This window comes from Pezoporus wallicus, unplaced genomic scaffold, assembly GCF_028554395.1.
Source record: "Pezoporus wallicus isolate ANWC-B61680 ecotype Strahan unplaced genomic scaffold, APGP_CSIRO_Pwel_v1 contig_1739, whole genome shotgun sequence".
Classification (NCBI taxonomy): domain Eukaryota; kingdom Metazoa; phylum Chordata; class Aves; order Psittaciformes; family Psittacidae; genus Pezoporus; species Pezoporus wallicus.
The window spans coordinates 2,762,251-2,785,345 of NW_026637351.1; the positions used below are offsets into that span (position 1 = coordinate 2,762,251).

General features: G+C 37.9%; 1 protein-coding gene across 11 annotated transcripts in view; it reads left to right on the forward strand.

The window, feature by feature from the left end:
- The window catches only part of CASK (calcium/calmodulin dependent serine protein kinase), a 202,926-nt gene that overhangs the window by 69,089 nt on the left and 110,742 nt on the right, over positions 1-23,095 (forward strand). For all 11 annotated transcript variants that reach the window (XM_057405081.1, XM_057405083.1, XM_057405085.1 and 8 more), the window contains 3 exons: positions 15,463-15,568; positions 20,574-20,651; positions 21,561-21,633. In XM_057405081.1, the coding sequence (XP_057261064.1) occupies positions 15,463-15,568; positions 20,574-20,651; positions 21,561-21,633 (257 nt within the window). The remainder of the gene's footprint in view (positions 1-15,462; positions 15,569-20,573; positions 20,652-21,560; positions 21,634-23,095) is intronic.

Sequence of the window (23,095 nt, forward strand, 5' to 3'; positions counted from 1 at the left end):
ACAGTATATGTGTGTTACGCACCACTGTTTTCAGGTCTGCACGGGTTATCATTGTTGTATTCTATTTTGTCCTCGTAATTCTCTTTGAAAACCTGTGCCAAACTGGAGCCTGTGTTTCCAGCAGAGGGCTGGACAAGTGTGGTGGTTGTGCTTAGAAAGAAGCTTTTTACCTCTGATATTGTAGGTTTGCAAGAACCTCTATTCTTGTGCTATAGAGTGATAGAGGACCTACAGTCTTTCTCTCTCTCGAAACCTTAGCTGCTTGAGGGGAAACCAGTAAAGAAACTACTATGCCCTGGAAATGTAGGATGCTAACATCTAGGATTATTAGATGCCACTTACCATCTGTGCGGTGCGTGGGTGAGTCTCGCTGCTTTGCATCTTCTCCCCTTTTCCCCTCGGTAAGACTAGTTGAGCTGATTTAACAGCTCCTGGATGCTGAAAGGAGGGGGAAAACCCTGTTTCTTCAACCCAGATTCCTTACAGTGCAGCCCTGTTGTTTCATTTGCATCGGCTTTGGTACTATTTTTGCTTTTGGACTGATTTATTTTAACTCAAGTTGGGGAAAAAAGTGAACAGAGGACTTGGACCCTCAGTCTCCTAGTCTTTACTTTCTCTTGATTGGCTTGCTTACTTTTTTAAATACATCTCCTTTGGAAACCTGTTAGGGTTAAAGAAGGATTACCTTGTCAGAAGGAAAATGTAAGCAAGGATAGTTTGATTTTATTCAGCTGGGAATTTTGATGGTGTCTTTAGAGGAAAATATTTCTATATGTTGTATGTTAGTGTCGTGGTTTAAACCCTAGCCAGACAGCTTGTTCACTCACTCCCAGTGAGTGGTGCTGGGCTGATGTCATGGTTTAAACCCAGTCAGGTAACTCGTTCACTCACTCCCAGTGAGTGGTGCCGAGCTGACAACAATCAAGGTCCGTGTCCGTCCCCCCCCCCCCCCCCCCTGCACCGGGGCTCTCCCCTTCCCCGCTCCCGGAGGAACGGGGAGGAGGATCGAGAGAGTGCAACTCCTACGGGTTGAGACAAGAACAGTCCAGCAACAAATCACCACCGCTACTATCAGCTAAAACAATGATAAGGGAAAATAACAAGGGAAGAGACTACGATACCACCGGCCAAGAAAACGAGTTCCACCCGGAAGCTCCTGTCCTTCCGGGTACCTCCCAGTTACCCCCCACCCCGGGCATGACGTGCTGTGGTATGGAATACCTCCCCGGCTAGCCCGGGTCAGGCGCCCCGTCTCTGCTTCCTCACAGCTTCCCCTCCTCCCTGGCAGAGCATGAGCCTCACAGAGTCCTTGGTCAGGGTAAACATCACTTAGCAACAACCGACGACATCGGCTTCACCAACACTGTTCTCAAACTAGAAGTCAAAACACAGCACTGCACCAGCTAACACAAAGGAAAAAACATGACTGCTACTGCTGAACCCAGGACAGCTGAGAACAATCGAGCCCCCCCCCACCCCGGGGCTCTCCCCTTCCCTGCTCCCAGGGGAACAGGGAGGAGGATCGAAAGAGTGCAACTCCCATGGGCTGAGACAAGAACAGTCCAGCAACCAACGTACAACACAAATCACCACCGCTATCACCAACTACAAGGATGATAAGAAAAAATAACAAGGGAAGAGAATATGATACCACTAGCCAAGAAACGAGTCCCACCTGGAAGCCCGTGTCTTTCCGGGTAACTCCCAGTTACCCCCCACCCCGGGCATGACGTGCTGTGGTATGGAATACCTCCTTGGCTAGCCCGGGTCAGGCGCCCCGTCTCTGCTTCCTCACAGCTTCCCCTCCTCCCTGGCAGAGCATGAGCCTCACAAAGTCCTTGGTCAGGGTAAACATCACTTAGCAGCAACCGAAAACATCGGTATCACCAGCACTGTTCCCAGGCTGGAAGTCAAAACACAGCGCTGCACCAGCTACCACGAAGGAGAAACATGACTGCTACTGCTGAACCCAGGACAGTTAGTCTAGAATTTGAGATAATAACCCAGTGTGGTATACTTAGAAAACAGAATAGAGGTTCACTTCTAAAGGCTACCAGTACCTGTTTAACACATGAATGCAAGCTGGGGTTGGACAAGGAACTGCAGAAGCATGTCTTGTAAATAGCTGTGGTTGTAACCTCATTTTCTTCCTAAATAGCTCATAGGCATTGTTTGGTTTTTCTTTTTGCCTTAAATAACAAGCAAGTAAGCAAATTAGCTGGAGAAAGTGCACGTACAAGGTAACATTAACAACAGAGAGAGAAGAAAAAGCCTCATATGTTATCAAAGCTGCTATCCTCATCTGTGCTCCTGTCCATCTGGTAGTACTGGTCAACAACTAAATACTAATTAAGGATTGAAAGTTAGATGGTCCATTCTAGAAATTGTCTGGGCTACCAGGCTTTCCCCCCCTTTTTTTTTTCATGTCCTGTTTTGCTTGTGTGTGTGGAGTTGTCCGTATGATTAGCTCTTCTTACAGGCGCTGCCTAATTTAATGAAGGTGGTCATCCAGTTCAGATTTGCTGCTTTAGTGTCATCATCCCCTCCCCATCACATGGCCAAAAGAAGAGTTTACCGATTTAAGGGGTATTTCAATCAGCTTAATTGATCATCAGTTGACAAACTTCCAATTGCTTGTTCTGGTATTGAAACAAACGCACACAAGTGTTGCCATGCCCGTGGCCACATGGGTAACATTGAGTCTTTTCGAAGAGGCAGTGGGCAGGGAGGAGATGAGATTAGTATATGCTGGTTCCTGCAGTGGTGGCAGCCCCTAAAAAATGTGTTGAGAGCTTAGATTATTTTATTTTAATTTTTGTTTTTTCAGCTTAAGAGTGCTATGGTGCTGTTTATTCTGTTTTAAAGTCCTGCTTCTCTAAAAATTACAAATAGGCTTTCCAAACTGACGGTAGTATATGTAAAAAACCCAGGATATCTATATAAAATGTATTAATTCATCTGTGCTCTGAGGCCATTTTTTCCCTAATTAGTTGTTCATGAATGAAGACTTAATGCAACAGGAGGATTTAAGCTGCCAAATTTTACTTCTCTGGTAAATGGAGACTGAGATACTGTAGCGAATAAGAAAAAAGAAGTGCAATAACACAGGTACAGTGGGATGTGTTAGAAAGCATGTGGATGTGCAAAACTTGTACGACATGCTTGTATCTGTCAAGATTTGTGAGCTCTTTCTTAGCACCAGTCCAGAGCTGACCCTTTGGTGAGTATCAGCCCTGTTTTCTTGGCAGGCCATTTCTGTGAGTGTTTATTAGTGCATCCTCAAGAACCAGGGTCACCACTGTGACTTTCAAGTGACCTTACATAGAGCTAGCTATGCAGTGGCATGTATACCCCTCCTTGCCTCAGTTTTGTGTCTTCCTGCGCCTACTGCAGTACTCTGGAAAAATAAGAACATGGTTGTGCATCATGAGACACACTGAACAGATTGTTTCACCAGGATAGGTGTGGAAACTGTGAGGGAAGGCAGGTCAAGAACTAGTATTTGCTTCTTCCTTCAAGGAGTGTACATCTTTTGCGACTAAGTGTGCTTCAGATTATTTTCAGGATCAGGACAATGCTGCGTTCAACCTGAGAGTCATGTGTTGTCATGTTAAGATACTGGTTTGATTTTGTTGTGTAGACAGGAAGGGTGATCTAAAGAATCTGTGGAATGGGTCAGAGGTCTCTCAAGTCAGTTGATCTATGTGACTGTTATGTTTACATTTCCAAGTAACCCCTCATGTCAATGAAATCCTTAATCCTGGTGGTATTTGGTGGTATTTAATGTAGACAGACTTATTTAATTTTTAATTATTTTTTTTTTTATAACTTGTGAAGAAAGGAAATTTGGTTCTTTAACAAAAGAACTGTCTTAATTGTTTTTTCCAGTGGTTTTATACAGCTCTGTTTTCAAAAGAGGATGTAGATTATTATCGGTTATTTTACTTCTGTGGACTTCTAATAGTAGACATATGCTTTGACCATTTAATATATGCAAGCTTATTGTTGCTCTTGCACTTTAGAGCAAGAAAAATGAGCAGAATTTATAAGGTTCCGTTCTTACTCTAATTGAGCATCATTTCACATTTAGTTATCAACAGAAGAAAATGAATCTTATGCTGAGCATGCAGGAGTGAGATAGTACAGGTTAGTTATTGGAACAAATTTGAGTCAAGCCTTTTAACCCCTGACGAAGTTTCATTCAGTTCTGAGAGTGTTTACATGCAAGTACTGTGAGTGTAAGTACTTAAATAATCTTTGCTTTGTCAAGCAGGAGGAGCAATCCATTATCCCCAGCTGGTTACTGCAAAGCTTCATAGATTGATGTCAGTCCTCTGTGTCCCTTCACTGTGACAGTAAAGGAAATTGTTGTATATATTACCTATGTGGTTTTTGCTATTGGTATCACCTGGAATTTCAGAGGCAGTGGGAAACTCCCTCAGAATTTAGTTAAAAAGCCATGCAGATACACTGTTTCCAAATGTGTACCTCCTACTTTCTCATAGAATTTCCAAATTCACAGATTGGATTAGATGACCGAACTGTTTCTAACTCAGTTTTTCCTAAGTATGAATTTTAGGTATTTTTGTTCTTTGCTGATCACCAGATAATAAAGAAGGGAAATGATATACTGTTTTCTTAATGCTTAGGTGAGATTAAAGAAGTAACCTCTTCATATCTGTATTAATGAAGAGGAATTGCTCTTTAAATACCATGAGGAGTGTGTGAATATTATGAAAGAAAATATTTCTCAGGTGATCTTTAGTTGTGATCCAAATCAGTTTACAGGCAAACGTCATTGGATAGGTTCTTTACAGGGATATGTTACCTCTGTCACTTACGTTTGCCAGAGAAAAAAGCATGAGTGATGATTTGTAAAACCTCGCAGTATTTTCAGCTTGTTGTACAATCCAAGTTAGGCAAGCTAAAACCTTGCTGCTACAGCTGTGACTTGGATGTTGCTAGAAACAAATTTGAGCTCAGGTGCACTGATTTCATCACCAATGTTAAGTTTTTATGGAATGAAAGGGGGAATATATTTTAAGAGCACTAGTTTCGGAGCCTTGGAGAAGTATTGCAACTGCACAAGCAGAAAAGGGAAAAAGTACTCTTTTAAAGCTTTGCAACTTTAATAGACAGTATTTAAAAGTATTTTATGAATATGTGGAAGTAACAAGTCTAGTTAAAACTTTGGTTCTTAGCATGAAATCGTGAAATTCTGGTAAAGAATACATTCTCTAGTGCTGCACAACTGTTTTATGAAACTGGGTTTGTAATCACAGAATGGTTTGGGGTGGAAGGGACCTTAAATGTCATCTAGTTCCACTCCACTTGCCATGGGCAGGGACATCTTCTACTAGAACAGGTTGCTCAAAGCCCCTTATTGCGTCAGTTGACAAAGAAAAGGGAGGAGAAAAATAAAATCTATGACTTGTGGTAATAATTGCAAAGAGAAGCATGTGCAGAAGTGGAACAGAGCAATGAGTAATCCTGGATTACTACTGCTTGAAAAGAGTTTTCTGGTTCCTGACATTGTTCTGTCACTGAACCAGAAAACAGGTTTTGTTAAGGTAATTGTTCTCCAGCTTTCAGACATTACTCTGCTACAGGATTTCCTAGCTGGACAGAATCGGTATCATCCTTAAAATTTGCTAGTTATTTATTACTCAGGGTGCATCTCTGCAGTGCGCTGTAGATGCTGTTTGCCCTCTAGTTCAGTGTGCTGTGAAGGGAGATTTCGGTATTCAGGCTGCCTCAGTATGGCAGCATATAATGTATCTTGCGCTGTTTTACCTGAAAAATCTGTTAAGTAACCTGTGTGGCATGCCACAGCTGCCACAAATAAAATGTTGTCACTCACTGAGCTATGTGACATGGCAGAATTAACTGCATCAGAATACATTGGTATTTTAGATACTGTTTTTGCCTGGGTTGTCTAGACTACATATGGGCAAAGTAGACTATTTCCTTTCTAGCACCAGTGATCAACTGGTTTCGTATAAGCTATGTAGAGCCCACAGTTCAGGGCCTAAGAAAGTTTGATCAAAGCAAACAAACAAGTAAATTTTGTTTGTATGGGAAGCGTCTTAAGCAGTCACTTCCCTCTTCTGAGTGCCTTTGGACAGGCACTCTTTTTCTGCTTATAGTGTTCAAGACTGTAATGGATTATTTAACCCTTCCTAGAATAGAAGTTAGGGAGAGTTTATCTCAACTAGCTGAATTATGAGTAGGTCTCCTTTGTGTCTTCCAGATTTTTTTTCCTGTAAAATTGAGATCCTTTGTTAATATCAAAACACAGGTTTCCCTCTCATTATGTTAAGGTAAGGCTAAACAACAAAATAAGACATTTCAGACAAAAATAAAACTGCAAATGTTAGAATGATCAGGAACAGAAAAAAACTTCTAAGTTTTTCAGGATCAAGTGACATTCTTGATAATGTTTCATGCTTTCAAGGGCACTTACTTCATGTAATGTCATTACATTTTAGTACATGAGTACTAAAAATTAATTTAAAGGACTGCAAAGTCTAACCTTTAGCTAAATTGATCTGCTAAGTGAATTTTGGCCAAAATATTAGAGAGATGTCAAAGTCTGGTGTAAAAATTTTCTACCAGTCTAAATTCAGCACTGATGACTATGCTCTTAGCACATTCTGGGATATACATTACCTATATTACTCTGGCCAAAGGCTGAAGAGAAAACATAAACACACACATATATCTGTGCACACACATGTGCAGCAAAAATATCCCTGGAAACAAGCAAACAAAACACAAACTATTAAAAACCACCCTGTGTGATTAACCTTTGAAAAGGAGAAATTGCAGGGATTTAAACTACACTATTTGCAGGTGCTGTCTTTCTAAAGCTTTTTGCCTGACTTCAAAGCAATAAATACACTCTTCTGTTATTGTTTTGTGGATTAAGCAAGAACTCATGTGTTGTAGTTGTGTAATACAGTTATTGATGTGCGCAGTGTAGGTTACTGGTGTAGTTGTTAGCTCTGAATGGTTTCTTAGGTATAGAGAAAATGGTTTTCCAGAGAATCTGGATAAAAGGGTGCTTAGCCCTGTATGTACCTTAATCATTTTAGGGTGGCCTGCTTTGTTGTTGTTGTTCTTAGGTTTGAACTGTAATCATTATTAGTCAGATCAGTGGTATAAAACTAGCCAAATGTAAAGCTCTCCGCGGCTAAATAAAAGCAGCAACCTTTTGTATTCAGTTGCTGACTACATACCAGAGCAAAGTAGGAGCTCTGTTGCCATCTAGTGAGAAATCTGTAGGTACGCATGTCGACTTGGAGTTGCACAAACGTAAGAAATTACCGAGAGGAAAGAGAAATAGGACCTGACTTACAACTTTGTTTTCAATTTGAGTTTCAGTTAAATATACGAAGCTATAAAGCTACTGTAAGTTAGATTTCGCAGTAGTATCAGGAAATGTAAGTGCTTTTAGTTATCGGACATCTTTAAGGAGAAGGAGAGCAATGTCATAGGCAGTTGTGATTTGACATATTGTCAAACATTTCAAGCCAGTGCTGCTGTTGAGATGAGCAATGCTGCTGCAATCTGGCCATTTGTTTCTATTGCTCTGCTGTCAACACTATTGTGCTCACAAGTGTTTGTGCGGATACCCAGAACTAGCCAGAACTAGTCTGGTTGAAAAATAGCTCTTTGGGGAAACAAAAAATGATTGTTTGCAGTCAGGTTGATTCCTTGATTCTGTTTATTGTGCAGTTGCACAAGCAGTTGCACTAGCATGAAGGGGAGACGTAGTGCAGGAGGGGAGAATGAATTGTCAGGAGGGGGAACAATTGTTACTTTAAATAAGACTGCTGGTTTTAAGAGTTTACCAGTTAGTTTTCACTACAAGAAAGAGCAGTCAGTGTAACTGTGAAATCATGACCTTTGAGTCGTTTCAATAAAGACCACTGTGACCTTACAGCTGAGCATTTTGCCAGTTCAGTGCTCCAGCCAGCATGTAGCGTTCTTTATACCAAACACACACCTTGTGTCTAATTGTTTTTCTATTTTTTGCTTTATTTTTTAAAAGAAGTTTCACAACATGTTCTGACAGGATGCTGCTGCACATACCTTTCTGATTCCCTCTGTTAAAGAATTCATTGTATCACAAAGTGTTTAAAATTGTGGCTTGTAGTATAGCAACCTGTGGTCTTTGGTTATTGTGAAGGTGCTGTGTTTCGGGCTATTATGCAGTGCTGCATAACAGGTGGGAACATGGGATTTAATATAATGGTTATCAGTAGTGAACCCACTTTTATAATTTGATTGATCACAACCTGAAAGTCAATGACTATTTTCAATTTCCTTTCATTAATTATTGAAGACAGAGCAATGTTAGGAGAAAAGGAAAGTGCCTCAGGTTTTACAGCAGAGGTTCCAAAATGTTTCTAGCAGCAACTTCCATTTCTGTTTGTCAGTTCAAACTTGTGACACAGAGAGCTCTCTTTATTCCTTTTTAAATTAATTTATGGTGTTTATAACATTACTTTTTATTATCATGTCCCTCCTTGAGTTTATGAAACAAACTGCTACTTTGCAGCAGTTCAAAATACAGATTGTGCGTCTAAAAGAAAAATAATCCAGGAGGTGCTGGTTTCACTTTTATGTGTTTCCCCCCTCTTCCTCTGTTCCCCTGCCTCACTGAATCTGCTGTTGAGTATAAACTGAGTGGATGTAGAATGTAGAAAATCTCATAGGAGAGAGATCCAATCTTTTTTCCTGCTTGGGAAAGGGTGGATTTGATGGGTTGTGGTGGGTGCTTTGTGAAAAGTTGGTAAGAATTATCTTTTAATTAAATGAATGAAATTATTTGGGCTTAATTATCTTCAGTAGGCAGCTGTTATTCTTTCAGGCATTCCTAAACATTTTTATTAGTTCAGGTTGATCCATTACCTAAAATACGCTGTCTTATTTATGAAGCATTGCTTATTTGTATGCCAGTAAAAATTAGGAAATAAGTAACAAAAGGCAGGGTTTGCTTCCATGGACATGACTATGCAAGCTAACTTAAAATGTCTGTTAGACATGTGGTTCTGGACAAGTCTGGTGAATATATCAGAAGTCGTGAGAGAAAAGGCAAGGAAAGAGTTTTTTCACACCCAATTTCGTGTTCTACATAGCTGATGGAGTATAAACTGAGGAAGGAAAATTGCCTTTTAAGTCTCCCAAGGCACCAGCTCCAGCTAAAAAGCCATTAATGTGTTTATATTTATGTCCAAACAGTGAAAGTGTAGAGTAGAAGATGGAAGTTATTCAGAATTTAGTGGGCGTCTATAAAGTCTGATTCCACAAAATGAAGCTTTCCATAGGTTTCTGCATAGGGTCTCAGAAATGTATTCTGGTTGTTGTCTACTAGCTATAACTGCATTTTGGATTTCTTTCTTCATGTCATTCTTTTGCTTCCAAATATTCCAGTAGCATTAAAACAAAAGATACTAACAGGAGATGGAGTGTCTCACAATGTCAGTGTAATTATTGATTACCATGGTGTTTTTATCAAGGCCCACCTACAAGCTATATGCATGTTTCTCTTTTTTTTTTGTATGTTTTTGTTAAGGTACAGATTGGTATGCGATAAAAAATTTGATGACAGTAGAAACATTTGCAGGGAAAGGTGTGTACTTGTGCTTGTACTTGTGTTTCTTGACATCCTAAGGAGCTCCAAGTGCTGGCTTTCAGAGTCTTATTTGCTTTCTCCTTCCATGTTCCTTTCCTTTCTTTTAAGCCAGCTTCTGTACTTGGGATTGCTCACTGAGCCATTTCTCATGCCAAGACTGCACGACACCGAGCCAGTGGGGAAAAAATAAATGAATGGTTTTTGTTCTTTTTCCACTGAGTTAACACTGAAATGGTTTGCTGTGTGGTGTGACAAGCTCCAGGCTGCTGCACAGTGGAACAGAGGGCAAGAATGTGTGTGGGATGAAGGGAGAAACAGCCAGCAGTTAAATCAGCTTGGCTACCACGGAGCTTTAGCCACCCCAAAGTGTGTGGGAGAGGAGGCAGGAAAGCTTTTACTACTTATTGAAACAAGGAGTCATTAACTGGTCAGATGTATGTGTGATGAGGAGTCAGTCACATATCCCAGGAAGACATTCGATGTGGTTTTAATTAAGAGAAAGGGGAATACTCCCTTGTAGCAGAGGGGTGGGTGTGTAAAAAAAAAATAAGTAAATAAAAATCTTTGGGGCCAAAACATCGCTGTGGTTCTGTAGTATAGGAGCTTCATTGCCAGTGTCAATGTAAGATGTTCCCACCTCCAACTGAGCATTCCTGTTGCAGTATGTTGGTTGTGCTGAGAGCTTTTAAGACTTCTTTGCTATATTATTAGAATAATAAAGCCTTAGAGTCATTTTCACAGAGCAGCAAGGATGAGCAAACAGAATGGGGACGGGGAAACTTTTCAAGCTGGTATTGCTCTGAAAGTTCACCTGGTTTTGGAAGTGTGACCTCAGGTGCAGTATGATTGGTTAAACTGCAGCTTGCTGTTGTGAAGGATGTCATGTGCTTGTTATGTGCTGTCTTGAGGCAGAGGTGTATAGCTGTGTGCTCAACTTGGAGGTAGTCTACTCTTTTGGAGCCCTTTGAAGCATGGTGTCTAGTGCAGTCTTGGCTACTTGCAAATGGAGCAAACCCATATTAAATGTAAGTTACAAGTTTTGAGCCGTGAGAAGCCACAGGGATAGCGTCTATGAGAAGAGGCTTACAGCTGCCCTGTGCCTGGATACAGCTAGTTCCAGGCAGCTCCAACGGACCAGAGCTGAGCCCCTCAGACATATGTGTGGCACTGCTGGGAAGATACACTTGAGGAAGGGTAGTGAACACTGGAATGAGGCATGGGCAATCTGGAACAAAAAGAGGGGAATACCAAGATCAGGGAAGGATGTTTGCTGTGTCAGAGCAGATATCCTCTGCAGCCTGTGGAGGACCCATTTTGGAGGAGCAGAAAGTGTAAGAAGGAAGGAACAGCAGAGAGGAACCACCATGTACTGACCCCCACCCCCTGCACCATTCAGAGTTGGGGTAGAGGAGTCTGCAGAGAACGGGTGAAGTTAAGCATGAGAAAGGCTGTTGTACCCAAGCTGTGGCTGGAGAACTAATCCTTTAAGGGACTGACCCTGGAGAATCAGAATGCTGTATATTTAAAAATGACATATCTTCCATCTTGCTAACTTGATGCCATCCTTCCCCAAAAAAAGATGTGGCTACTACAGTTTCTGCATGTCAGTTTCAAGATGTTAAAATGATGCTATATATAACCCAGGCTGCTAGAGAGCATCTAATTCTTCCATGCTGTAGGACAGCAAGAACGTACTTTCAAAATATGCTCAGTATGCTTGAGATGTTTTAAAACCTTGAGTATCAGATTTTGAAAGGAAATTAGGTGTTTGCCAGTATTGTCAGAGATGTGTAGGATATTTGATAGTTAACTCCCAAGGAAATTTTAAATGATGCTAATGTGTTATATTTTCTGTCAAAGACTGGTATATCTTTCTCTGCAGTTATTTAGAGTAGTTACCTTTTTAGTGCTTCCAGCAAGTCATTTTCAGTGTAGCTATCTAAATGCAGGACTGCATTTTCTCTGTGGGGCAATTATCACTGGGAATTTCCTTTTCCATCTTATACTTTCCCAATTGTTACAGAAGTCTTGGACTTTCATGCATTTTCAACAACTTCAGTGACTCTCTCTAAATAATTAGCTATGTATGAAATGGAGACTTTATTGTTTCCAGTTTCTAAAAACACCACAAAGTTTTTTGAACAGACCGAAATTCCAGAATATTTATTGGTAACAGTGGTGTACAATGAGAGCTTTTAAATGTTTTTCAAATTGTGATGTAAAGTATCAAACTATGTGCTAAGCAACCTAAATGAAACACCTAATTTTTCTTCCTATTTCTGCTTCTGTAACAATATCTTTCATGCAGTCAGCAGAGAAACTTTTAAGGCTTGTGCTTTTAAGCCTTGGTCTTCTATTTATTGCTGTTGTCATTAATGTTTCATTTTGAAAGAAGTGCTGACAGAGGAGGCTTAAAGTATGGACCAGAAAGCCATTTCTTCATCCATATCAACAAAAGAAGCATGAATAAATGAAGTGTTCAAAAATAAAGTAAATTAGTCCAGCAATTGAAGTATGACGAGTTAGTTTAGTTTTCTGAGATGTTGTCTTGCCTTAGGGTATGTCCTCTTGGGCAAATTTTGTTTCTTAGCAAAGGAGACCATTCTAAATGAGATACATAGCTATTAATAAATGGTACAAGTCATCAGTTGCTGCTTGAAGCTAACTTTTAAAGCCAGCTTAATTTATTGTCAGATGCTAGAGTTGTCATGAAGTTCTTTTAGGTGTTTTGAATATGAAAGACTTATTGTCATATAGGATGTGTGGGACCTTTATTATTACACAACTTGGCCGAAATACTGAGCACGGGTTTAGAAAACTTAACAGGAGGTAGCAGATAGTTCATACAATTTTATATTCAACATGATAAGTTACAGGTATTACAATGGGTCACAAGATAATAATGGGATTATTCTTAGGAAATCTTTAGTCACCTGCTTGCAGCCAAGCATCTCTTTGGTTTTGTGTTGTATTCAGAACTGGAACAGTATCTGTAGGCACCTGGGATTTTATTTACCTCTTGAGGAATGTGACAAGGTAAAATTCAATTCAGTCTGGTAAAATAATTTGATAAAGGACTGAGTACATGATGTCATTTTTTAAGTGAAAGCAATTAAATGTAAGTGCCATCTCTGCCTGTTCTCACCCCTCCCCTTTCCTTTTTACTGGTCTTAAATATGACGTATTTTGACACTTGGGTCACAGTCCAAATGGACTTCAGGCTCCGTCATCTCTTTCCTACCCTGTGGCTTCGTTGAATCGATGTGGTATGTGCTCCTCTGTCTTTCTATACCTAGTTTTCTTCTTCCTTAATAGGTCTACTCTAAAAAGTCCCTGCTGTTTTTAAAATAGGACATTGTTCTTCTCTTGGCCCCAAGACCTCTTAGTTATACAAAACCTTGTTGTGTGATTTCTGTCTATTTGGTTTTTTTCCTGTTTGGAGTTATTATTTTCCACTTTCCGTTTCTCCTTCCTCTGCTGCTGACATTTAGTCTGTGAGCAATTGTTTCACTCATACAGTATTACACAAAGGAGCAAGGTAAATGGCAGCATATGTTTTCTTCCTCACGGTTCTACTTCTCTTCAAAATATAAATCAGGTCCACAAGAAATTAATAAAGTCAATGGCCAAAATAAACTATTTTGAACACAATTTTTACAATTTTACAATTTTTGCTTTAAATAAAACAGTTTTTCTGTAGTTTCCTATTGGACTTTCACTTTGCTTTCCATCTAAAATAGGTATCAGATACCCTGGTGAAGTGTGATAACATTAAAGCTGTTATACAATAAGAGACAAAAGCAAGGTATTCTCTGAAGTCTGTCATCATTCACAGAATCCCAAAGTTTTCTATTCTCTTATGCTCACTGTTGTTATGCTTACCTGTGATTCCACGTAAGAAACCCTGGATGTGTACTTCAGTGAAAGACAAAGAGAACCTCACTACCTAGAAAAGAGGTGGTAATCATTTAGTGTCAAATCAATGCCAAAGTGTGACAGAAGGGAATGTTGGAATGTGGTTTTAGTAGTTATTCTTCATGAAGGTGGTATAAAAACTGATATGCCAGTATTTTGAACAGTGAAAGACATGCTGCTGTTTTATTTCTTGATAGAATTCCGTCTCTGTATAAACAACAAATTTTATGTTGATGTCTGTATTTAAATTTCTTCAGCATCAGTGAAAGACAGTTCCTCGCTTCTTTTTGCTGCTCTGTTTTCACTTCCCAAGAGGACATTACATAATGGTTTTGAAGGGTTTGCTCTGCACATTTTGCTTTTAAATTATATTTCCAAGGATGTGAGAGAAGTAGCGCATAATGCAACTTTAATGTGAAAGCTCTAGTAACAAAATTTGCACTTTCTGAATCTGTTTTTTCCCGAAAATTCAGTCATCTCCAGTTTCTGATCATTTCTGTTGAATTTATAGATGACTAAAAGAGCAAAAGTCTAGCATAAATCTTAGTAAGCTGTTAAATGCTTCACATGAAAGAATGTTCACATTGCTGCTCAAATATTTGAATGTTATTGATTCATATTAGAAATGTATTAAGGCACATATGAAAACAGTGCATTATATATTTCTTTGTAACACAATGGTAACTATTCTCAAATGAAGAAACCATATTTATATTTTCCCATACATACATATGTAGGCCATTCTTGAGCTAATCACCTGTATGGAAAAAGAATAGAAAAGTAAAAATGTCTGTTTCAGAATTAATGAAGTAATATTTTTCCTCTCTTCTCAAAATATCATCATGGGTTATGATCAAGTTATCATTCAGGATTTTGCTATTCCTCTAAATATTAGTGGTAAATTGAAAGGGAAAAGAAAAAAAAAAGTTTAAGGATGATTAAATAGCAAAAATACCAAGTGGTTTAAACAAAGAAGAAAGAAAACTGATTCAGCACAGTTTGGGTTTTTTTGCATTTCGATACTAGCAGAAGGATTGATCTGTGATCCGAAAAAGTAAAGAGCAGTGTTAAAATCTCTTAAGCTTTGAAAGATGTCACAGTGGTTTCTGCTCTTTATTTGGAACCGTTTCTGCTTTACTCCCTCTTATGTAGAGCAGAGCTGCAAGATAATATATGCTGGTTAAAATTTATGCCAGTGTAATTTCATATTTGTGATTAAAAAAAAAAAAAGAAATTGCTGTTAAAGAAGTAATCTTCAAGAACTTTAAACATAAGAAAAAAACTTTTTTATTTAGGAGGGTAATCAGATACTGGTATAGATTTCCTGGACAGGTTCTAGAGTCTCCGTTCTTGGAAGTGTTCAAAACCTAACTGAATGTAGTTCTGGGCAACCTGTTGTAGTTAATCTTGCTTTGAGCAGAGGTATCAGACTAGAGACCTCCAGGTTTTAATAGTTGTGTAAGTGAGGTGAAAAAGCCTGTCTTGATATTTGGAGATAATTTTGCAGTGATATATGTTTAAGATTAAAATCTTGGTGTAATCTGCATATGTGCGCTAAAGAAATTTATTACTGTACAGTTCTTCAGATTATGACCAAGGAGATCTTTTGTTAATAGTTCAGATCAAGAAAACCTATTAAGTTTTGTGTGTTTGTATTTTGAGATCTATGGAAGTTTTTAAGTTTGAAATGAAGTTGAAGTTCTGAAGGGGAATAGTTAAATATCATCACATCAGTGTTCTTTTCTAATAAACTCTTTAATCTTCATAATTTTAGATGTGTACATAGAATAGTTAGGGTTGGAAAGGATCTTACGTCTTTCCTAACATCATGTTCTAATTGTTTCTGGTTTTTTTTAATTAATCAGCTTGAATATATAGTTAATATACTACCTTATTATCTTCCACAGATCTGAAGAGAGAAGCCAGTATTTGTCACATGCTGAAGCATCCTCATATTGTTGAACTATTGGAGACATACAGCTCAGATGGAATGCTTTATATGGTCTTTGAGTTGTAAGTTTCTCTCATTGATTTTTACCTTTCTTTGTTGTTATTTCCTAAATAAAATCCTAAAAGTATGTCTGATTTCACCTGCATGTTTTGTGACTGAAGTCTTGAGTGATATCAAATATTTATTTCTGGCAAGTACAGGTTGTCCAAAATAAAAACAAGTTGTCACAGTGGCTAAGTGGCTAATGTCAGGCTAATTCTTTATAGCATGCTTTCTAAGGGCAGGCTTCGTTGGTGGCTGCTGTGTCCCTAATAGGGTACATGGGAACAAGTTAAAAATCTACTGATAGTTTTCATCTTTGGGTAACTGATGGCATTCTATTCCAATTGTGAAGTTTTATTTGGTTGTTGTGGTGTTTTGTTTTGTTTTTTTCCAGACTGTTGTTTCTTTAGCACTGCTTTTCCATTTACTAGATAAGAAAGGAAAGCTTATTGGAGTATTTAAATATTTTTGTGAATCAATATATCTGTTCACATCATAGGGAAACAGTCATTTGACTAAAACATGAGTTTTGGAAGCTTGATTGTAACAGTTTAGTTACCATCGGCGTAAGGAAGGGTGAACAAAACATGAGTTTTCAGCAGTGGACAAGTATTTTTAATAGACAATGAGAAACAAAAGGGAGGGCAGCCCCTAAATTGACACATTCCTTCTTTCAGGGAAAAGTATCTGTCCTCCTTCAGTTAGGTGTTAGCTGACTGGGAAGGACAAAAACAAACATGCAGAATGCTAATTTGTGCATTTTCCATATTTGATCTTCCTTTTCTTCTGCGTATCTATGAGCTCTTCTTTTTATGTTCCCCATATATATGTTTCTAGTGTGCCTGGGCATGTGTGCTTATACCTCTTGAATTTCTCTGATCTTTCTGCATAATGTTTTCTTCTTATGTTGAAGCAAGCCACATCATGCCAGTGCGTTAGGTCTAATCAGCATGTCCACTAGACCCAAGAATTTGTCTTGAGATGTGCACTCAGTAATTTGCACATCTTAGTTTTACCATTCGGGTAGAGAAACATTTAGGTGGTAATAGCAAAACAAATGATGTAAAGCTGTTGCTTGAAAGTCAGCGTCTTTTTTGATGAATTTATAAACTTGTGGTTGTGTGAAAAAACTGCTTTATGCTTTCCTTTCTGTAAGTTTTATTCAATACTTTGGTCTTTATTTTGTAAATCCCAAAGCGTGGACCAAGGAACTTTAATTATCCTGTTATGAAATAATTAGGTACACCTTGGGGAGACATACCGTGATAATTAAAAAGATTTTGAAATGGAAGAAAGGGTTTGCTTCTATTTTCACCATGCTGGTAGTTCAGAAATGTGAGACAAAAGCAGTAATTATTTTTTAATGACAGGCCTATTATCATTTATGTTTGTATACATGAAAAGTAAGTCTGAACAATTAGCATTACTACGCAAATACTGTACCTGACTTCAGGCTACATGAAAGAAGGAAATACGAGGCTAAATGATACGAAGGATCATAATTCTTTGCCATTTGATAGTTCTTGTCTGTCTTGTACACTACAAAACATTACTCTTTTGTAACAAACAGTGAAAGAAAATGAGGAGGAACACCTGTTCTCAGAATGCAGCAGGGAGTGGAAGAGTTGTGGGCACAATGTGTTATGCTTGAGGGGATGCTTTGGTAAAGTGATTCAACAGAAGACCAGTGTTTGCTGCGGATTAAGACTGCATTGTCTGAGTTTAATTGGGTTAGTGGCATAATAACAAACTTGTATTTAGTAGGAAAGCGTCTCTGTATTTTAGGTAACTTCCTTTGCCACATACTGTTTTCTGTTTGTTATGCTGTTATTATAACAAATTTAACTGCTTTGCAACAAAGTTGTCAGTAATAAAGTGTATTTTATTAGGGTCTATTTATCCTGAAATGACAGAAAAAGAGAAGACAGTACAGACCTGCAAGGAGCTATAAGCCCAGCTGGTGATAGGATATTAATGGGCCCGCAGGTGCTTTGCATGGAAATGAATGCAGGTCCAGCACATGAAATGTACAGAATAACCACACCTAAAACTTTGTACTATCAGTTGCACATAAGTGGTACATAGGTCCACTACTTTTTCGTAAGCTGTAAGCTACATGGAGCAGCTGCTACAGTGACCCTGAATATCTGGCTAAATCTATTGTTACAAAAAAGTACAAGTTAAATAAGCAAATGCAGCGTCTATCTGATAACGAGAGATTGTACCTCTCAGGAGAAAACACAATCTGTGCACAATTTTGAATTTTTTTTTTAATAAAAATTTAAAAAATCAAGTCACAGTTCTTAGAAGCGCTGATGAACATGAGCAGTAGCAATGAAGTTTAACACCAAAAAAATGGCTATGGTTTTAACCAGTATTTATACACAGATTCAAGCAGGGTTTAGAATGGGACTATCGTGTCATGTTTCCAGTAGGTTGCAATTAGCCGTATGGTAGAAGCAGTTGGTTATAATAGGAGAAGCTCATGTGTAGAGTAGGAAGTAGATGCTGTACTGGAAAGTCTTATTCCTAAAGTAAAGTTATCATTTTAAAAGTATTTAGATGTTATTACATCATAAATGAGAGAGTATATGCCTGTGTCAAGTGATTTCCTCCATGTGCAGTCCAGCTGCTCCCCAGAAGAATGAGCTGTGTATAGGAAATAAGAGTTTCTGTACTTTTTGGTCTAATTTTCAGAGGTTACTATGTAGGGCTCTGAGAAAAAAAATAAATACTTTATTTTTACGTTAATTTATGACAGTTTATTTGTAGTAAGTGGAGATAGCAAGCATATAAAAACTGTCCAAGTGAGGGAGAAAATGTTGTCATGCACAAACCTGTAGTCTTTCACCTTTGGGGGTTAGAACTAGATGATCTTAAGGTCCTTTTCAACCCTAACCATTCTATGCTTCTATGAACATATATGATACACAAAGCTCAGTAAACTCAGTTATGAGTAACATGCACAGTCTTTTTCTTCCTTTTTTTTTTAAATAATAATTCAGTTCTCTTAAGTAGTACTTTCTTATTCTTCATAAATAGATTTAAGTTGTAGGTAACATCTTAATAGGTCATCTGCAAATTCAAAGCTCTCATACCCCAGTATGAAAATGTAGACCTCGTCTGGAGTATGCTGTTTATTCTTCAGAGTGACTATTAGCCTCAGAACATATTTCTGCACTTAACATGGCTCAGAAGTAAACTTTCTGAGGAGATTGCAACTTATCATCAGCTTTATGAAGAATAATAGAATGATTATCAGGGGGCACAGTAGCACTGATCAGAGCTATATAGAAAGAAATGTTTATCTAAAGGCCTGAGATCCAGGCACAGTTCTGCTAAAAGTATGGCAAAACCAATACTAGAATGGGAAGTTGGGGGACACAGCTCCTAGTAATACCCAGAACAATTCAGATGCGGTGGTGGTGCCTTTGAACTTCCTATTCAGAGGTGTTTTGCCACTTCCAGTGTTGCCATAACGTAAACCGTCCCGGTCAGTTTATGTGGGTTCCGTGAGTGCCCTCTGCTGGTATCGGGTGATTCTCTCAGATGATGAGTGTGCTGTAATTTTACCAGCGTTTTTTGTTTTCAGCATGTATATAGTTTACTTTAGTGGATTTTAACTTAACTCTTTTCTTTTTGTGTTTTCACTTGCCTAAAGCTGACGGGCTTCACAAAACCTTGAGACTGCCTGATCTATCTCAAATCTTTAATGCTCTTATATCGTAGAATCATAGAATCACAGAATGGCTTGGGCTGGAAGGGACCTTAAAGATCATCTAGCTCCAGCCCCCCTGCCATGGAACATCTTCCACTGGACCAGGTTGCTCAAGGCCCCATCCAACCTAGTCTTGAGCACTTCCAGGGCTTTCAGATTTTGCAAAGTCATCTTTTATGTGGTTGTGATATTGCTGAATTTTTACTTTGGTAGTGCACTGAACTCTCCGGGGTTTCTTAAAACTGAGGCTAACTATTGCTTTTCCTGCTGAAATCAGGACAAAATCTCTGGTAGATAAAAGATTTCAGGTAAATTTAATATCATTGGGATGATTTAAGCCCTAATTATACACAAATTAAAATCTACTCTTAAAATAAGGCTGTCTTGAAAAAGTCGTCAGAGTTTAACATATATCTGCCACGTTTTTGTGATTTTTCAGATCAACAGAGTTCATCTTAATGAAATAAAACTCTCACACATTACTGCTCACAGTTTGTAGCATTAAGCTTTTAATATCAATACAAAAGATCTAGGTTTTTAATATCAACATAATTTAAACTGATTTTAAAATATTTGCAAAAAAAAATCAAACTGCCACTTACTGTTACAAAATTTAAATTAAAAATGCTGGTATGTTTAAGTGGGAGAGAGAAATGCATGTTAAAGACTATTCTGATTATAAACAGTTTAATAGAAAAGTAAGCGTAAATGACAGACTTGGCTCAGTGTCTTAGCAACTATTGATACTGCTAAAAATCTTGGGTGCCTCTGGATCTTTATTTATCTGTATATTATAACAAGCCAGAGTGAAATTAGTCTTCTAAAGAGTTCTGCTGCTTCATGAGAATGACACCTCCTTATTTTTGGTAGTCAAACATACATTTTGTATGTTCTACAGCGCTTGGTGTGGAGCTCTGGTTTCAGTTTTCTTTCCCATCTAACTGAAATAAATTGTTGGGTGGAAGCACTGAAAGGGAGATTAACATGAGGGTTTTTTCGCAGTGAGCTATCTAAATATCTAAATCCAGACTTACGTTGTTCTCATTGAACCTGACCCCATTGCTGCTATATCGTACCGTGTATAGTGCAGCACATTGTACTGGTTTGTGACATGAGGACCATAAAACATTTAAGCTGTGGCAAGCCATATTGTATTAGATTGCCTATTAAATGCTTTTCTAGTTATTAATGCATTGAACATGTATCCAGAGTATTTTATGTAATTGCAGTAAACAGATTTTTTTGAGCCTTTTTACATAATTGATTGTAGTTATCAGTTTTGAGCACTTTTCCCTTTTTACCTGCAGTATGGATGGAGCAGATCTGTGTTTTGAAATTGTGAAGAGAGCAGATGCTGGATTTGTGTACAGCGAGGCTGTAGCCAGGTATGTATTGTAAATTTAATTAATCCCACTGGACACATAAATGGAAAATAATGGAATATCCTGTAGTAGCTAAAAGTTGGAATACTATAAAGAATCCTGTTTCAATAGTCTGAATGTTTATTGCAATAATTAGCATAACAAAGGTAGATTTCTGGAACATTTTGTCATTTAGTTGTATATTTGGATGGGGATATTGAATAAAATAGTATTTCATATACAATACTTAATCCTTTGCCTTTTATGGATCTCTCAGACAATGGCATTAGGTGACTTGCCTGACAGGTGTGAATTTTACTGCTCTTGCTAGATGCTCTTGCTCATCTTTTATATATGTATAATCATATGTTTATGGTCACTTCAACTTTTCACTTAAGAGGTGAACTAAAATCAAATAGTCTATGTAATTGCAAAAAGGACAACAAAGCCCAGCGTCCTCATGGTATGGTGATTGAGCTCAAAGCCCATGAGATTCTCTAGATTTTTTAGCATCACAGAAACCAGGTTGGAAAAGACATCAAGAGGCCTCTATTTCAACATCCTGCTCAAGGCAGGGTCAACAGTGCATTTGGATCATGTTGCTCAAGGTTTTGCCCAGTGGCATCTAGAAAACCTCCAAGGATGGAGATTCCACAGCCTTCCTGGGCAACTTGATCCAGTACATAATTATGTTCCTAGGGAAAGGTGCTTAGATATCACCATCTGGAACCTCCCAAGAGCAAGGATTGATTCCTTCAGCACATATTCATATTTATTGTTATAAACACAGACTCCATTCTACTGAACTGTGTATATTTAAGGTTAAGTTGGGTGATTAGCTTTATGTAGTTAGACTCCTAAAACTTAGTTTGTTATGTGTGTATAGTAATTTTTCCTGCAGGTTTGTCACGTATAATATCTTTGTTTTTTCAGTCATTATATGAGACAGATATTGGAAGCTCTACGTTACTGTCATGATAATAACATAATTCACAGAGATGTGAAGGTAAGGGATTTAAATGCTTTCATTTTTCTTTGCCACAGTAGTACAAACTACTGAATTTTAATTTCTGTAATTTAGAGGAAGAGAAAAGCTCTAGAAAGGGATGCAGTGTTTGTTACGTGTGTGTTTACTCTAATCTGTCATGTAAAATTAAATCCCATCTCTAATTCCATCAATATAGAACATTTAGGAGGTCTTTATTCACAGATTGCATATGCATTTGATTGCAACTTACTTTGAGAGTCAATTTAATTTCTAGTTTTTGAATATTCATATGAAATCTGCTTCAATTATTTTCTTGTTAGGAAAATGTGTATAGAAATTAATTGCATAAATTAAACTGGCATTGGTAGATTAATAGCATCATTTGATAGCATAATGATAGTCTTCATCCAGACTAAGATTTCAGAGAGACACACATACTTAAATGCTACAAGTTTGGTAGTATTATCTACTTTTTGCAAGCAGTCTAAAACATTTGTTATTATTATGAAAACTTCTCTAATACAGACAAGTTTGGAGGAGAAATGCAGTGTTTAAGAACAATGTATGTACGTACTCTTTTTGATCTGGTGAATTTTGTACTATTTCTATGGATATTTATGGAACTAGCTTTTTCCAAAGTAACTGTAATATAAGTAACAAGGAGTTTTAACCTAAGTCGATTTGACTCCCTTTAATTTGAATATATATATTCTTTGTTAATACCGATAGTTATTCCCACTTGTTTCTGTGAGAGTTTGCTTTTATCCAAAGTGAGTCAAGCACTCTTGGAATTAATAGGAATTCTAACAAGCTCCGATGGTGCTGTTTGAGAAGTGAATCTTGGGGTTTAGTGAATAGAGATGATTGAGAGAGTGTAAGCTGTCCTTTGAACTTCTACAGGTAATCTGTGACAGAAGAGACTATGGACGCTGAACTGGTGATTTAATTTAAGGAGTCTTTTGGTCTTGTATACATGGCATTACACACCTTTCCCAATCTCTTTTTCCTTTTTTTCTAAAATCAAGAAAACTATTCCATGTAATAGGTTGGTTGGGTTTTTCTAAGTTTGGTATTTTAAAAGTAATTTCTTACAGCAAATTCTAAAGACAGTTTCTTAATTGATGTTAGAATGTCTCATTTTGTTCAGTCTTGAAGGTTCTAGATTCCTTTAATTGTTCTTTTTTGGTACCATATGAGAATTTCAGGATCAACATCATCTTCATGTTGCTGTGTCTTCCTGAAAGCTGCGCCTGTTTTGGTTGGACTGTGTTCTTGAATAAAAACAAATTTCAGCTTTAGGGGCCTCTAAGGGAGGTCAGTTTTACTGAATGTAAGATGAGAATTTGTTTTGCAGTTTATCCAGATTCTTAAAACTCTGAAATCACTGGCTTTGTTAAATATCATCCTTAAAAATAAACCTGTTTAAGTACATGAGCGAGCAAGATTTTTTTCATGTATTGCTTTAAAGTAGTGTAAACCA